Source organism: Vanacampus margaritifer, chromosome 17, assembly GCF_051991255.1.
Source record: "Vanacampus margaritifer isolate UIUO_Vmar chromosome 17, RoL_Vmar_1.0, whole genome shotgun sequence".
NCBI classification, from domain to species: Eukaryota; Metazoa; Chordata; class Actinopteri; order Syngnathiformes; family Syngnathidae; genus Vanacampus; species Vanacampus margaritifer.
In genome coordinates, this window is record NC_135448.1 from 11,180,253 (window position 1) to 11,197,770 (window position 17,518).

Genomic DNA, 17,518 nt, shown 5'->3' on the forward strand with positions numbered 1-17,518 from the left:
TTATTTGCTTTAGGTTGGATTAACATGAATATTAACAACAACAAAATAAATATTTCATTGATTTTTACCTTCGTTTTATCAATCTCTCTGCAGCCTCTGCATCGGTAGTCGCCTCCTCATCCCGGAAGTTGTCCATCGTTGTCTTTCAGGAAGCGGCGCATCATCATCATCATCGTCTGCGCTTTCACAACATCGCAGACAGGACAGGGACCAAAACAACTCTCTGTCCGCGAGATAATCCCTTTTTTCTCACTTGGAATTCTTTAAAATGGGTACTGTTTGATTATTAAGCCAATTTGGCACCCTTGATGTTGTCGGTTGAGGCATTCTCTGTGCTAGCCTCGTCACTAGTGCAATGTTTAGCTAGCTAATGACTTGACACGACATGGCCTGTTCTCAGGCTAATGTTAGCTGCTTAGCTACAATAATTGAGACGATTGCGTACCTAGTCAAGAGCCGATGTCCTCAAGAGTTAAGTACGCGTATGGTAGTTGCCATAGCCACAAATAACAATGGTTCAGGATTGTGTACTAGGCTGTCCAGCAAATGTTTATTTTAACTTCTCATTTGTTTACCTCAGCTTTTTATTGATACGTTTACTATGGATACAAAGTACTGCTTCTGTTCTAATGATTCTGAAGATCACAGCAACAAATACACAATAATATGGAAATATAGTACTGCAGTGGTAATATTATTTATTGCAGTAATAGCAATGCAAAACAACCAAGGAAAATAATGCAAATATCGTGAGAGCGCTGCAAAGGAAATGTCCTTTTATCTTTTGCTTTGTACAATATTGTGCATGACATCTTAAAGCACGCATACATGTTGACTTTCATGACAGCAGCTGTGTCTTGGGACAAATGATCAACCCATCATATTCAATAATTGCCCGAGCATTTAGTTATCTATTTTCATGATGGATGACAAGTTTTGAACAGAAGTTAAGAAAAATGTGCCACATCTGACCTGTTAGCTTCAAGTTAGACACTTGAAGCCATTGTAAGTCAAAAAGTAAAATGATCTGATCCTCGCTGTCCTTTTCCTCCACAGGCAAATGAAGTGAGCGGTAGATACAATGTCCTCGTTCCAGATAGTCGATTCCTCACCTGGCAGCAGCGTCAGCATCATGGAAACGTCCAACTTTGCCCATGTTATCTTCCAGAATGTTGGCAAAAGTTTCCTTCCTCAGGCACCCCTAGAGTGTCGCTACACTCTCACCCCGCACATCACACCTCACCCTAAGGACTGGGTGGGCATCTTGAAGGTAAATCTTATGTTCAGTAATTTAGTGGAACAATTACATATTGGGAAGGTCTTTAGTCTACCTTGTTAACAGTGGAACAAAGTAGATCACTGGGGAAATTTTCATTTTCTTTTTCTTCATCTATTTTTCCCATAGAAATAAATGGAAAATTATTTGTTCTCTTCCAGTATCACATGGTATGTTCTTTAGATTCTCAGTGTGATGAATCTCCTTTGATGTTATGCATGACAATTGTGGAATATTCCCAGAAAAATGCAATTGTACATATACAAAATAAATTGTACATAATACTTAATGGATCTTTGGTATTCATTTACACTAGCAATTTGCACATTAACATCTGCCTTTTTACCAATGGCTCCGCTCGTCACTACGCTGCTGAAACGTCACCACAAGCTTTGGTTTTGATTCTTATTAGGACCTCTTTCCATTACCCATTTGTGCCCCTCTCATCAATCTTATCTCTACTTCCTCCTCACCACCCTCCCATTTACTCTTGTATCAAACCTATACAATCTTAGACTTAATTAACAGGAAATGCAAAGTAAGAAATTAAATGTCCCAATAAAGTCAAAAGGCAAACAGTTTATTGTTTTAAGACGTCGACTTCAAATCGGCCCGCTCAATTAAAAAGGAATAAAGTTGTTGGAAGTTTATTTGGAAAAAAGTCGATTGGAAAATGGTTTTGTCGTAATCCGTGCTAATTAAACCCGTTTGATGGTTAGGGCCTGATGTCTGTATCTGTGCCCTCACATGATTCTAGAAGATCTGGGTGTTGTCTTGTGTATTAAACAACATTCCCAACAACATTCAGTACAATTCACGTCTGTTTCTGTGAGCGAGAGTGGAAGTTGGCAGGATACAGGGATGACTCAGTCTTGACTTGCTTGAATTTAGTTGTGCACCGACGCCTCCTAGTGGCTGAACGTATTCACAACCTGCCGTGTATCTGAGTGTATGGCCTCTAAACACACAGTATTGTACACCCTTGTCAACTTTTGTCTTCAAGTAATTTTTCTATCAACCCTTTAATATATTTCTCTGTTCAAATGTTGATTTAGTTTAAATGTGATGAAGCCAACAGCTGTCTAAAAAGCCCCGTGGTGGATTTTGGTCGTGGCATGTTTGTTGGGAGAAACCCATGGCGCAGGTGTGTAATTTAGGTGTCATCGCGCTGTTCCCTCGCACCTTGGCTCAATGATTGATAGTCACCGTGCCTGTGATTACTTTATAACATCACTGCAGCGCTGGAATGCCACACCATACCGAAGCGAACGTCAGTCAACTTCACTCTGCAATTAGCAAAATTATTTATGTCTCTTTGCTGTTCTGCAAACACGCGTGAGCGGACAAGCCGAACTGGCGGGAGGCCATTGCGGGCAGAACAGTGGCACGGGTTCTGCTTCGGCGATAAATTCATCACAATATTCTTGAGGTAACATCACAAAATCGTAAAAGCGAAACATACACGTGGTATTAGTAAATTTAGTTTTAAATTCTCACTTAGATGGACTCTTAAGTCTGTGAATTATTGCACAACTTTAAAGATATATTTATATATTCAACTAAAAAGAAGGTGAATACGCTTCCACAATAGTGTTATCTCATGTCACATATTTCGTGACATGTCACTAACTACTACGCAGCTTCCCTCCAAGTGAGAAACTCTTGTGTTGCTACTTTTTTTTTCTCACATCTAACAAAGTGGTTATCGCCCCCGCGCAATTTAGCACAAGCATGCGTGCGTGCGTGCGTTTGGAGCAACAGGTTTATGACCAGGTTTATTTATAAGTTGAGGTTCCAAATTTCATCATCTGCCACCTAGCAACACATGCAGTCCATTAGGTTGCATCTCACTTGCTATTTTGTGTAAAATGGTCACCTTTTCTTTGCCTCATTTTTTCCCCTCCAGCAACACCCACGCCAGACCCCTCCCACCCCAGCTGCCCCTCCTTTTTAGAGAGCCAAACAGGGGCAGGGACAGTGGAGAAGCTGGTGTGTGTTTTCCATTAGGGATGTTCGATATCACTTTTTTTTTCAGATCTTTACCAGTATGAGCACTCAACTCTTGAGTAGTCACAGACACTGATACCACTAGTCCTTTTTTTCATAACATTAAAACAAAAAATAAACGGAAAAAAAACATAAGAATAATAAATTTCAAAAAAGCTATATATCTCAACATAGCATTCTCCTTAAAATTGCATGAAATTAATGGGAATTTTCTATTCTTCTAATTTCTAGTTCCAAGTACCGATACCTTAAAATAAGGCTGGGTACTCGCCCATCTCTAGTTTCCATTTTGCACTCATTTTTTAATGTCGTTTTTGTATTTACTTCTCCAAAGATGACTATTTCTTTTCATGGCCGTTGTTTTATTTGGCCTACCTGATTTCCACAATTTGAGTTTAAAATGTGGGCCAACTAAAAACACACACACGAAAAAGAACCCACACATTTGAATGCTAATCCATATATTGATAAAGGAAGTTTATTACTTCCTTCTTTTCCAGTATTAGAGCAATTTTGACTGAGCTTTCAAGACCCACTGAATAATACAGTATAATATCCTATGACAATATTAACACTAAATCTACAAACACACAAAAAAAACTTAACTCTTCTTTAACCCCCCAAAAATAATTTGTCTCTATTGGTTTCTGTTCTTTTGTAATCAGCAGTAAAACATGGGTTGGTTTTGTTAAAAACGCTGGCTTCTTACCAAATTGTGGATTTTGTGAAAAGAAAAATGTCAAATTTTGCGGCCAATATTTTTCGCTTTTGTAATGCCTCAAACAATAAAACATCAAAAACAAGATTGAAAAGTGGAAAATATTTTTTAAACTATGACTGTTAGTGGCTTTTTTTACATGCCGTTCGCCATTCACTCCATGAACTGCTTCATTTTTTAAACACATTTTTTTAATCACGAGCGTGACACATTTTGTGTGAGGTCCCTGAACTCGTCTGACTTCCAACATGTTCACATTTATCTTCCCGATTATCGATATGACACGCAGAGATTCACCCCAATCTATTAAATGGCTGCCTTGGCGCAATAAAGATTGCAAAACACTGCTGCTCTGCTATCTCTGTGGCGCTCTCGTGACTGCCGAATATATAACATCTACTTACTCGTGCACATTTCCTTGCATGTGGTGTGTCCTCAGGTGGGCTGGAGCACAGCTCGGGATTACTACACCTTCCTGTGGTCCCCCATGCCTGAAAAATATCAACCAGGAAGTACTGTGGACAGGACTCTGATGTTTCAAGGTACAGAAGCTGAACACACACACACGCACATTTAAGCCAGCATGCAGACCCAGGCTTTTCCGAAGTAACTTCAGAATTTTATGATGCATATAAAAAAGCAGCACTTTTATTTAATAAGGAAACATAACCGCACATGTCGGCCTGGGACCTAAGCACCTCTGAAACCACACTCACTCCGACACATGTGCACACAGACACACACACAGTGAGGGCCTGCAAACGAGTTTTACTGTGCCTGGAATGGTCAGATATTGCACAATGAAAATATGAGCGCATGCTGTGGCGTGTCACTAGTCAGTAAAAGCGGTTTGCAGATGGATTTCCTGCACTTAACGTCTCCTATTGGCGAACCAGGCGAGTGAAAGACCTTCAAGTCACAGATCAAATCAATGTAAAATTTAATTCTGCATATATCAAAGAAAACCAAAGGTTTCAAATATGACAGCAATTTGTGGTTTAGTAACGCACTATTCTATTTTCTAGGTTATTATGTTCCCAAGTCTGATGGGGAATTCTATCAGTTTTGTTACGTGACACATGGCGGCGACGTGAGAGGGGCCAGCACACCTTTCCAGTTCAGGGCAGCCACACCCACCGAGGAGCTGCTGAGTGTCAGTGAAGATGAGAGCAATTCCGATATTGTGGTGGTCACCACTAAGACTGGCCTGCTGGAGGTAGGAATGTCATCTATTCAAACCTTGGACACACACCACACCGTGTTGTATAATAAAACTCTACATATTTCATCTCTTAATCATTATTATGGTTTGGCAGCATGTGGAGGAGGTGCAGCAGGAGCAGCTGAAGGCCATGCAGCTCCTCCAGGAGGAAAAGCAGCAGCTGCAGGAGGAGCAGAAGCGATTTTCGTGGGAGCGGGAGCGTGAGAGGGAGACGTGGTGCTTGATGCGCACACACAACCAGGTCAGATATTAAAACTGCAAATCTGCAATTATTAGTCAGTGTAAACTTGATATGGACTTTAAAATCAGCAGTCAGCAGCTGAACAAAGACTGATTTTTTTATTTATTTTTTATTTTGTTTTTTATTAATTATTATTGATCATCAGGTCTGAAATAAGAACATTTTGTGCCACTTTACAATCTCAAACTGCTCGTTTTGATCATGTGATACGGTAGTAAAAACAACAAAAAATGCTGCTGTAAATCTTTCACAAACAGAAGCCTTATGCAAAAATGAAGGTGATGAAGTTGCGTGTATGTACACAGACACGCAACGTTATCTAGCTGGAGCCGGTTCCCCACCAGTGATCACAGGTCTGAACTCTTCAAAGGATTTATGAATAATCTGCATCCATGCTCAAGAGACACGCAATTAGTTACAGCATGAGTGTGTCTGTTTAACTCTTGTGTGTACGTGCACGGCGGTCTTTGTCTGCGACTTTAACGACCCGGCTCAGTGGGGTAGAACGAAATTGCCACTCCGATTTCCCGGGCATCTGGCGTCGGGGACGATGCCATCGCAGCCACAGAGTTAACAAACATGACGTCAAACGTGCGCTCCAGGTCCACTTGGGCTCCCCAACACGCACACAAACACATGTACACAAACGCTCATTATGCTCGCAAACCCTTTTCGGCCATGTGTGGAATGAGGGGGGTTTAGTCCACAAAACCGCCATGGCCAAGCTGAGGGACAAACACCCCTCAGTCACGCAATGGCATGTCTGTTTCACTTTCATTTAAAATACAAAGTCAACTACTGAAATGCATACTAACATTTGTCAAATTGGCTTGACTGTTAATTAAAACATGTTTGTCAGAAAAATATTTGTAAAATGTACACTGGTAAAGCTCATAAAATGTTGGCTACTGTTCCATGGTTACTATTACTATTGATTGCTAATTTGACAAACTGGTTTGGCTGGAAGTTGGGATCATATTTATCAACTTTTGATTCTTGTGTAGTATCGCCCTCTAGTGGCGCTGTCCGGTGCAGGCCCAAAAAGTAAGAGGCTGCTTTGAGTTAGACTATTTAGTTGCTCTTTTTACGAAGGGCAAAATCGCCATAAATTACGGGGTATTACGCGCACACTCTGTTATTACCACTCAGCTTTTAATTCAACTCCCATTTTCCATGCGTAAATGTATAACCTGTGTGTGCGGGCGTCCACGTTTCTTTTACAGTGGGCATGTCACGCCTGATGAAAATATCCTATTGAGTTTTACATGAGATGCTAAGTACATTTTTTGTGGCTGCTAATTTTATGACTCCACTTTTTATAAGGTCTTTATGAACTGCTAAAGTGCTTTCCAAACAGCAGCCATAAAAAAAAAAAAAATCATAGAGATGTTCGAGACATGGCCTCTGGGCTTTAACTGTGTGCATGTCCACTCCGGAGTTTACAGTCGTTCCTTTGTCCTTAACTAGCACATCTATGTGTGTGCATGTGCATGCACTGTAAAAAATGACATTTGAGGGTGTGGAAGAGCTCTCATTTGGTGACAACTGATTTTAGTAACGCTTGATTTATTGCTCTTTGCTACTGATTGACACACACGTTCAAACAAGTTGTTTCCTCAGGAGACGCACCACGTGAAGAAAACTGACATGTATCGCACGGCATAAGCCACTTGACGTTTGTTCACAAATGCCTGTGCAACATACCATGACTGTTACTTATCATGGTGAGCCTGAAACATTTCCAGAAAGTGAGTTTAACATCCACAGGTGACTCTGGTGCTATCGGAGCATTATGTTGCATCTGTCTTGTAATTGTGTGAAAAACTAAAAATTGAGTTTAATGCTCTGTTGAACTACATTCGCAAAACATAACATATGAATGGAATACAGCTTGATATATGAACCAACTGTCATTCAGTCATTACTATTGCATGATTCACTTACAGCCTGCTGAATCATGTCACGATATTCGGTACCCCCCCCCCCCTTTCCTCAGGAGCTTCTGCGCTCCTCGCAGAATCTGTCGGAGGAGCGGGAGGAGGTGAGGTGGAGGCTGACGGATCGAGTGCGCCAGCTTGAGGAGGATCTGCTGGGAATGACGAAGAGAAACCTGATGAAAGAGACGGAGATGGGTTGGTGAGTGACGGGACGCGTGCAAGCGTCCATCAGTCATTAATGAGCTTAGTGAGGAACTGTTGAAATGGAAGTCTTGTCAATGAATACCCGTTTTCAACATCAGATGGTTTTCAATGTCGAGTGTTCAGTTGTGCCCTCCACTCTTTGTAACTCTTCAGGGTACGTGACGGTCTGAAGAAGGTGACAGCCGAACGAGACAACCTCGACGGCCAGCTCAAGGACGAGAAGGAACTCTACAAGGTGAGAAATAAACACTGGATGACCAACCGAGTGTTATCCATCTGAGCGGTTTATGTAAACACCTGCGCAGGCCCATCTGCGCAGCACCGAGCTGGAAAACACCAAGCTGAGCGCCGAGCTGCAGATGCTGAAGGCGGTGGAGCTCAACCGGGAGGTGACAATCGCGCAGTTCCAGGAGGAGCTGGAGAGGCTCAGGAGCTGCGTGGCCCAGCGGGACAGTTTGGATAAAGAGATGCTCACACTGAAAGCTGACAAGGTACTTGTCAGCATATGCAAATTAACTAGATGATTAAAACTATTCAGGGGAGTGTATTTGATTTGTTGTGCTTCTTTCCAAGGTTATTACAGCTCATGAAAGCTTATGAAATAACTAAAATTTGGGGGGGGGGGGGCTAATAAAAACTAGATAAATATAAACGAACATCCCGCTCTAAAATCATTTTTAAAAAGTCAAACCAAAAATAAAAACTATCATGAACCCCCAAATATAGATATATATATAAAATATATATAAAGCTAACTCGATATATAAAACTAAAACTAATAAAAACTAAACTCAAAAAAAGCATTTTACAATAAATATACATTAACAACGCCGCTATCCATCCACTACCGCTTATCCGGGGTTGGGTCACGGGTGAAGCAGCTTTAGGAGGGAACCCAGACCTCTCTCTCCCCAGCCACTTCAACCAATTCCTCCAGCGGGATTCCCAAGGCGCTCCCAAGGCCAGCCAAGAGACATAGTCTCTCCAGCGTGTCCTGGGTCGTCCCCGGGGCCTCCCGCCGGTGGGACATGCCCGGAACACCTGTCCAGGGAGGCGTCCAGGAGGCATTCGAACCAGATGGCCGAGCTGGCTCCTTTCAACGTGGAGGAGTAGCGGTTCGACCGGGAGTCCCTCCTGGATGACCGAGCTTCTCACCCTACAACGCTGCTCTAAAAAAGTCAAAACGAAATTAAAACTATCATGAAAAGTCCCAAACTATATATATAAAAAAAAAACATGTCATGTTTATAATGCTCGATATATAAAACTAATAAAAACTAAACTAAAAGCATTTTTTCGATAAATATAATTTAACAACCCTGCTCTAAAAAAATGTTTTTAAAAAAAAATTTAACTTTAAAATAAAAAGTCAAAACAAAATGAAAACTATCATGAAAAATCTCAAACTATTTAAAAAAAAACATGTCATGTTTATAATGCTAACTCGATATATAAAACTAAAACTAATAAAAACTAAACTAAAAGCATTTTTTCGATAAATATAATTTAACAACCCTGCTCTAAAAAATGTAAGTAAACTTAGAGTAAAAAACAATTAAAAAAAACAAAAGTCAAAACGAAATAAAAACTATCGTGAAAAATCCCAAACTAATCTAACCGTGCCTCTCGTTCCAGGCCGAGATGGCGCGTGTGCGTGAGCAGCTCCGTCAGGCAGAGGAGCAGCTGGCCGCGTCCCGCCAGCAAGCGGCCTTGCTGGCCTCCGAGCTCCGAGACTCAGCCAGCGCCCGGGACCACTCCATGACCGAGCTGTACCGCGCTCGCCTGGAGGCGGACAAGCTCCGCGCCAGCCTGACTGAAGCGCAGGCCGAGTGCCGACACATGGAGAGCCAGCTGGACCGCATGAGGAGCTCTGCACACAGCGAAGTGGTCAGTAAATCAACACAATAACTCTATTTCCCAAAAGTTTTGAAATATTTTTCATTTCCAGTTTTAAACGTCTTGTTTCAGGGCGTTGGGACCAATGAAGAGCTGGCACCTAGTGTGGCGATTGTCTCAGAGGTGGAAGCTGAGCTCCAAAGGGAGGTGGAGGAGCTGAAGCTGCGCCTCCACATGGCGGCCGAGCACTATAAGGAAAAATACCGAGAGTGCCAGCGGCTCCGCAGGCAGGTGGCCAAATTGAACACGAGCGAGTCGCACGCGGTGAGTGACTCTGCGGTGAAACCGGAAAGACGCAGCAAACATTACGCAGCCACATATTTGCATATGCTTTCCTGTGCACAGGAGCACAAGAAGAATGCATCTACTGAGACAGTCTTGGAGCCTATGACGCCAAGTCCTGATTCGCCCACAGCAGGTATGAATTTCCAACCTATAATAACATTTTATAAGGAAGTGTTCCTTTTGGGTTTTTTTTGTTGTTGAAGATTTGTACAGGTGAGCTAAGGTAACCTCGGAAAAATATTACCAACTTGAAAGCGCATACCTTGTGTCAAAAGCTTCCAACATGCCGATAAATCACCGCTTGCACCGCAATTTACTCTGACGGCCTTCCAACTGGCTTGTTTTGTCTTACCCAAAACATTGTGTGAAAATGCTTCTGCTCATGTTGTCAGTTTCTTAGCAGGAATTAAAATCACTAGTTACTTTTTTTGAAAAATAGGAAAGTCAGTATGTTGGCAATCCTGATTGTTTTTTGTTAGTGAACTCCTCTTTGTTTGCAGACATAACAAAGCCCCCCCCCCACAAAAAAAAGACATAATCATCCTACAAATGACTTGATGAGAGATGGGTAGGTGGCGGCTGGCCCCTGACAACACTTGAGTGGCACCTTCATTATTAAAAAAAAATAAATGAGAAAAAATTAATTAAAAAAAAACTTTTTTTTGCAAACTCTGAAATTCTTCAAAAATCGCTGCTAAACACCGAACATGAGTAAATGCAAGAAATTCTAGAAAAAATATATAAAAAGATTCATTTTTAAATTAAATAAATAAATATGCAAACTTGCATCAACTGTAGTTTTAAGTTGTAATATCACCTATAGCCCCTAGATGGCAGACATGGCTAAGTTCCACTTACAATGGGTCTTATACTGCAACATGAGTAGGCGTAATATTTTTTTAGTCTGGATTTGGAATGACATGCAGGATAGAAATAGTACCTCAATAATATTAAAATTTGGAGTGAGTTGATTTTTGTGAGAGAGAAAATGCACAAAATGAGTTATTGCACTTAATGTTGGTTAGCATTTTTGTGCTGTCCTTGAATGGCAATTTTAATGCAAAAATTCACAGTATATGGTTATTTTGTTGTTTGGTTCAAATCTTTAATTGTTGGGATTCTCAATACATGCATTGAGAAATGTATTATGAAAATTGAAATATATTTTGCACATACCTAAACTAGCCTTTTTTTTGGCATACATCTGGTTAGGAAGTGCATGGTTCTATGTGGCCCCCCGAGTGGCACTGATGAGAAATTGTGGCGCCCTCCAGCATTTAAGCAGCCCATCCCTGATGTAGGAATTTGTGTGTTTTTTGCAGGAAATATTGCCGCAGGAGCCCTCCAAGAGGCCTCTACCTTGACAATCAGCACTGAACTTGAAAACACGGACTGTACACACTGCAGCACACAGACTGAGGAGAAGCAGACCGAGGACAAGTCGACGGAGAGCGCAAAGGCGGAGAGAGATGTGAAGCAGGAAGAGGAGCGAGAAGAGAGGAGCGAGAAGGCGCGGGAGGACAGCCTGCAGCTGACGAGCTGGGTGGAGGTCGGGACAAAGTGGGCGGGCAGCGAGGCCGAGCAGACGGGGGAGGAGGAGGAGGAGAAGGAGGAGGAGGAAGAGGAGCTGGAGGACAGGAGAAAAGGAGAAGAAGAAACGGCAAAGAGGGAGCAGAGTAACTCCGTGGAGGAGGAGCTGGCAATGATGGAGGAGAAGTGGAAGGAGCAGTGCGCCATCAATGAGAATCTCAAACAGCGTCTGGCCAATGAGGAAGAGCGATTTAGAGTGAGCTGTCTATTGTACTATTTTATGCTCTTGTGCCTGGTTAAGTAGAGAATGCCTGATCTAATGGCATCCCATAAGCACGACTGCCAACTGCAACTACAATATGTCAATCAAAATCGAGCATTTTGCTCTTTGTCAGATGTTGTTGTAACTAATTGTACGGAAGAGGATTATGGCCAGTGAAGAGAAAAAAAATGTTTGGCAGGATTCTCTAATCTCAGAATTCTAATCTGACTTTACAGTGAGAATTCTCACTTTATTCTAAGAATTCTGACTTCAAAGTGAAAATTCTGACTTTATTTTCAGAATTCTAATCTGATTTTAAAGTGAGAATTCGCACTTTATTCTTAGAATTCTGACTTTAAAGTCAGTACTGTGACAGTACTGACTTTAAAGTGAGAATTTTAAAGTCCGAATTCTCCCTTTAAAGTGAGAATTCTGACTTTATTTTCAGAATTCCCATTTTAAAGTTAGAATTAGAATGCTGACTTTAAATTCTGAGAAGTCAGACTTCTGACTTCATTCTCAGATTTTAGTGAGAATTATAATTCTGACTTTATTTTTTAGAATTCTTAATTTAAAGTGAGAATAGTAGCACTAATAAAGTCAGAACTCTGACTTTAAAGTCAGCATTCTCACTTTAAATTTAGAATGCTGAGATGTAAGTCAGAATTCTCACTTTAAAGTCAGAATTCTGACTGGCCCCTAATCTTCTTCCGTATAATCCAACACTACTTAAATATATACTCCATTATTTCAGTTAGCAGGTTTGAGGTGTCAAAGGTTAAACTGAGCCTGCTTTTCAGTGCTTGCACACCTTCCACCTTAACAGCCCGAGTTAACATGAACCTAACGACATTTGGAGAGCGAGCGTGTTTATCGGCGCTCTAAGCAAAAGGCTCTCCCGTCTTTGATCGGACCTCCTGTCTGAGTTGAGGGCCTCGTGTGTCCTTAATGGCCGACTGGGGGGTGCGGGGGGGATGTCGGCCGACCGCCATGTTTTACGACTGTTTACATCAGGCACAGAGGGGGATGAAGCCAGAGTCAGACAGACAGTCGGTACTGCTGACTCCCCACCTGAACTTCACCCTCTAATGCCGCACCATAAATCCCTCAGAGGTGGGGAGAGCACCAGAGGAGATGAAAGAGAATTGGGGAGGGGGAGCAAAAAAAAAAAAAAAAAAAGCAAACACAATTCAAGAGTTGGGAAAGTGGGCCGGACAGACAGACATGAAGCAGAGAGAGAAGCCGAGGGGATTTGGAATCTTGGTAATAGGATGAAATGAGAGACGACGAGACACCCACTATCCCACAGTGTCTCCCAGATTTACTGCCATCCTGTTTCTTGGCGGTCCAAGATCAATAACAGATCAACAATGAAACTCCTGTTATCAGGGATTGTTTGCTTTCAGGTTCCCTGCAGGCTCTCCCAAGCTGAACTAAAACCTCTGGAGTGAAATGCACTTTTGCTGGTTATTAACTTCCTGCTCCGTGTGTTTAGGTACAGATGGCAGCGCGGACCAACGAGGTGATGGAGTTGAAACGTGACCTTGCACAAGCTTTGAAAGACAAGGAGCAACTAGAGGAGGTAGGGCCGGGCCGTTAATTGAATTTATTGATTAATTTAGGGTTATTTTTCAGTTTTTTTTTTTTTTTTTAATTAAGTGTGCTTTTTAGTTTTTCAAAATTGCATTTAGTTAAATTTAGTATTAGTTTTTCTTACATATGGCGTATTTGTGGAGTGCAAGAAAAGCAAAGGTCAAAGTATCGTCACAAATGTTCAACCTTCTTTTGTCTAGATGGTTGTACAGTAATTGATACATTTAAAATAAACCCTGAAAGCTTCACAAAGACGAAAACTAAGGACATTTTTACAATAATTATAGTTTTGGTTTGTTTTCTAAACATGCAAAATGTAGTTTTAGTTATCTAAAGCTCTTGCATTTTTTTTAATTATATTTCATTTTTCAATGTTAGGTTTAATAATATTTGTTTTCGTTAACTTTTACAACCTTCCACGAACAACATGAAAACAAAGTGAAGACAGTATAGAATTAGGGTTGCCAAATTAGCAACTTTGTTGCTATATCTAGTGTCCATATTTAAAAGAGCAACAATTGACTGAGCCATAGAGTTTGAAGGCTCATTTTCCAATATTTTTTTAAATATTTTTTTTAATTAACGATAATTGTTTTGGTATGATTTTTTTTTTGAGTTAAAAAACTTGAGTTAATTAAAGTAACTATAATTTGAGTTTTCAATAAGCAAAGGGGGGAAAATCTATTAAAATCGGGACATTAAAAGAATTTTCAAGCCATACAGCCCAGCCCAGTTGTCAGAGATGATTCCTAACATGCATGTGCTCTTTAGTCACGTCGTCCTCTTTCATGTCCTCCCCCACTAATTAATACATCCATAGCTGCCTCTTCTCCCGGTGCCATTCTTCCATGCAAATGCCAGGCGTGTCTGTTTCACCTCGCCAACCCTGGTTTAAATGTTAAACCTGCTAACAGAGCACTAATGAAGTCATCCAGGGAGGTCGGTGAGGGGGGAGAGCCCAAGTCTGACACCCATTACAGTAATGAGTAGGCTACTAATGCTAGTGCGTCACATATTATCACAAAGGGCAGCAACAGTGTTGAAGGAAATTAAAGTTGGGACAATTTGACATTCTTTGCTAACTAAATTTCTCCCTGCACAGGAGTTGTTGCATCGCTTCCTGAGCCGGCTAAGGGAGCAAGACGGCCGCGATGAAGGGGCTGAGGTCAGGCAGCCCATGCTGATGCGGTACCCGATGCCCTACTCACAGGACCCTTCGCCGCCGCCATTGGTACCACAGAGGCCCGCAGAGCTGCAGTTTGGCAATCCTTATGCCACTGCGGCCATGCAAGGTGTCGCATCATCGCCACCATTTTTTCCCCCATCATCACTATTTGAGTAATTTTTTTAAACCTTTATTTTTAGACCAAGAAACGGATGCCTCCCTCACTCCCGAGCAACTGAGCCGTCCTCCTCCCGAAGCTCCACCTTGCGCTACTCCATGCGCCCCTCCAATCACCCCCCCAAATCCGAACCCCGGCCCAGTGGCGCCAGGCTGGGACAGAGAGGTGGTCTGCATCCAGCCTTCACGCAGCACCAGCCCCCCGGAGACCGTGGAGAACCCACCCGAGGAGCCTCAGAATGTAAGAGGATGCACATTTTTTTGCCACAAGAAAACATTTTTTTTTATTAAACGTGTAGTTAGTTTAGCTGTCATAATGTAATTCTGGCATAGATAGCTGAACAAAGATAAAAGTGAAACCCTGTATATAGTTGTCATGACTTTTTTCCCCCTCATGCATTATGTTGCATAGAAGCAAACCAGAGCTATAAATGTCATTTAAATTTTGTACTGTATTTGGTTGTATAGGAGTAAAATAAATCAGACTTAACTCTGACACACTTCTTATTTTACCCTTTTGGGATATAAAATCCACCACTGTTGTTCTTGTTGACGTGTGTTGTAGTCTGGTGACGGAGCTCAGCCATCTTGTGACCATCAGTCCAGCAGACATGGTGAAACAAGAAGCAGCTTCTGCTTTGACGCGAGGTAATTCTCTTTAACAAATAATTAAATACAGTATGATTCATCTTTTCATTTCTTATCCAACAAAGAATAAATAGTGGTTGTCATAATGGTGCAAATTGCATAACTGGCTTCAAAACACTTCAAAACATACTAAAAACATCACTTTCAGTAATATTTCTTCTTGTATATAAAAGATTACCTCCTTAAATCACTTTTTTGAAAATGTCAGACAACCAGCTTTAGCATTAAGAAACGTTTTTTTTTTCCTTTTTAACTTAGCATAGCTTAGCGTAGCTATTAGCTCGCTGCGTCAGTAAGGTAACTTAGCATAGTTTAGCTTACCGTTTAGCGTTTCTTGGTTGCTTCACTTGACTTAAATAATTGTCCTTGTCGATTTAAATATAAATATGATGGTATTTTTTTCACTTTTAAACGCGTTTTGAGATGTTTTTTTCGTTAGCTTCGGCTTACACGTTTGTCTCGCCAGCTCCAGCAGGCTCTCGTCTTGACCTGTCAATCTAGTTCATGAGGAGGAGGGACTTCCGGTTCAAATCGAGCTCAATGGCAGATTTTGTTAAAATAATAAAAAATAAAATCCTTTATAGATTGAACAGAATATACTAATAATTACATTTATTATTTATCTTTTTAATTCGTAGTTTGTGTCACAGGGTTACATGATAGTAATATGTATTAATATGTCTACATACAAGCAATGGCACTTTCACCTGCACTGAAATACTAAGATCTTTATTAACTTTCAATCCCTCCCACAGCAGCGACGTGCACAAGCGCTGCCCGTTGTGCGAGGTGATTTTCCCGCCGCACTTTGAGCAGAGCAGCTTCGAACAGCACGTGGAGAGCCACTGGAAGGTGTGCCCCGTCTGCTCCGAGCAGTTCCCCCTCGACTACCAGCAGCAACGGTTCGAGAGGCACGTCCTCACGCACTTCGATGGCCACGTGCTCAACTTCGATCAGATCGAGTGACGGGAAGCCCCCCACCCCCTCCGGGTGTCGTCTGTTTCGTTAAGTGTACAATCATTGGCACTTTTTGCAGGTTACAGGTTATGTCAAGCTGTTTGAGCAGTTATTCCATATCCTTTAAATCCAGTTTTAAGGTCCATGCACTACTTTGCTACTATGTGTTTATGCCCCACCCCCCCACCCCCCCGCTAGTGTCACTTTTGCAGTTAAACCTTACAAGTAAACTTCTGTGCTACACTACAAGGCCCAACTAGTAGGCTGGCTGGTCAAGGATGTTCAATAAATTTTCAAACAGCTTTCCATACGCCAACACACATAAAACTTTGCTTCCACTTTATCTTATTTTTTTTAAAGCTCATCTTTGTTTCTCTGACGCACCTTTGGTAGTGCATGTGGATATTAACGGTGTATGTTCAAAATTAAAATTAAAAAACACGCACTGTATTGTCTGTAAAGAAATACAAACAGATATATTTCATTTTAAATGTAAATGCAAAGATGTCTAAGAATGGACTTCCAAACCAGAATGCTGCTCTTCTTCCGGAAAGAGGTTTGAAAAACAAAACTGATGTTTAAAAAAAAAAAAAAAAGTAATACATTGTATCTGCACACAAAAAGGCTTTATTCTGAATGTAATGTACATATGGAAATGTGTGCGATGTGTACTGTTACTGGGTTAGTCCTGACGATGACTGCACTTTCTACTTCATGTTCAGGTGATAGGAAGCTCTCGAAGATGCTGACACACTGAAGACCATTTGCACATTTTGCTATTCCATATCCTGGATATCCAAGGTGTGTGCTAGTATGTACTTTGACCTCACTAGTATGACAATTCAGTAGTAGTAGAATGAATGAATGGCTATTTTCCCCCCACACTCCCAAGACATTTGAATCTACTGAATTACTACTAGTGCAGTACAGGAGCTTACTAGTGAGGTTGAATTGTGTACTAGTGGGCCAAAAATGGCAACACGATGACATAGTGTTACTAGTGAGGAGAAAGTGCATAGTTGTACATGAACCTCAAGCTGGATTTCAAAGATATTGAATAAATGGTTTTCCACTGTTATGTTATGTCATATTTCATGTTATGTCATTAAGTTCTCCTAAAAAAAATACAGTATTTGCTCTATACATATTAGACCTCATGAATGAATGTCCACGTGTATCTACATGTCAACTGCTGTCATTACGTGAGCCTTGACGGTGTTGTTTATTCAGGCTTTACAAAATTGCACACAAATCACAAGGCCAGTGTGAGCGTGTGTATGTTTTTGTGTGAATGTTCATGAATAAATGACCTTAGCCAAGCACACGTGATTTTGCTACTTTTTTTTTTTTTGTAAGAAAACACAATTTGACTGTCAGTCTTTATTTTTGCATTTTTTTTC

General features: G+C 41.2%; 1 protein-coding gene across 2 annotated transcripts; it reads left to right on the forward strand.

Moving 5' to 3' along the window:
* The first annotated feature begins 127 nt into the window (after positions 1 to 127).
* On the forward strand, positions 128 to 17,440 carry tax1bp1a (Tax1 (human T-cell leukemia virus type I) binding protein 1a). Of its 2 annotated transcripts, none has more exons than XM_077548368.1 (17): positions 128 to 272; positions 1,057 to 1,270; positions 4,441 to 4,543; positions 5,027 to 5,217; positions 5,318 to 5,464; positions 7,461 to 7,600; positions 7,759 to 7,840; positions 7,911 to 8,096; positions 9,241 to 9,492; positions 9,574 to 9,765; positions 9,847 to 9,919; positions 11,109 to 11,572; positions 13,074 to 13,160; positions 14,274 to 14,463; positions 14,537 to 14,754; positions 15,079 to 15,161; positions 15,917 to 17,440. In XM_077548368.1, exons 2-17 carry the CDS (start codon positions 1,082 to 1,084, stop codon positions 16,125 to 16,127), a joined length of 2,808 nt encoding a protein of 935 aa, XP_077404494.1. In that variant the 5' UTR covers positions 128 to 272; positions 1,057 to 1,081; the 3' UTR covers positions 16,128 to 17,440. The 2 variants fall into 2 exon arrangements, with proteins under 2 accessions (XP_077404494.1, XP_077404495.1); XM_077548369.1 differs by having other exon boundaries at positions 15,920 to 17,440.
* The last annotated feature ends 78 nt before the right edge of the window (positions 17,441 to 17,518 follow it).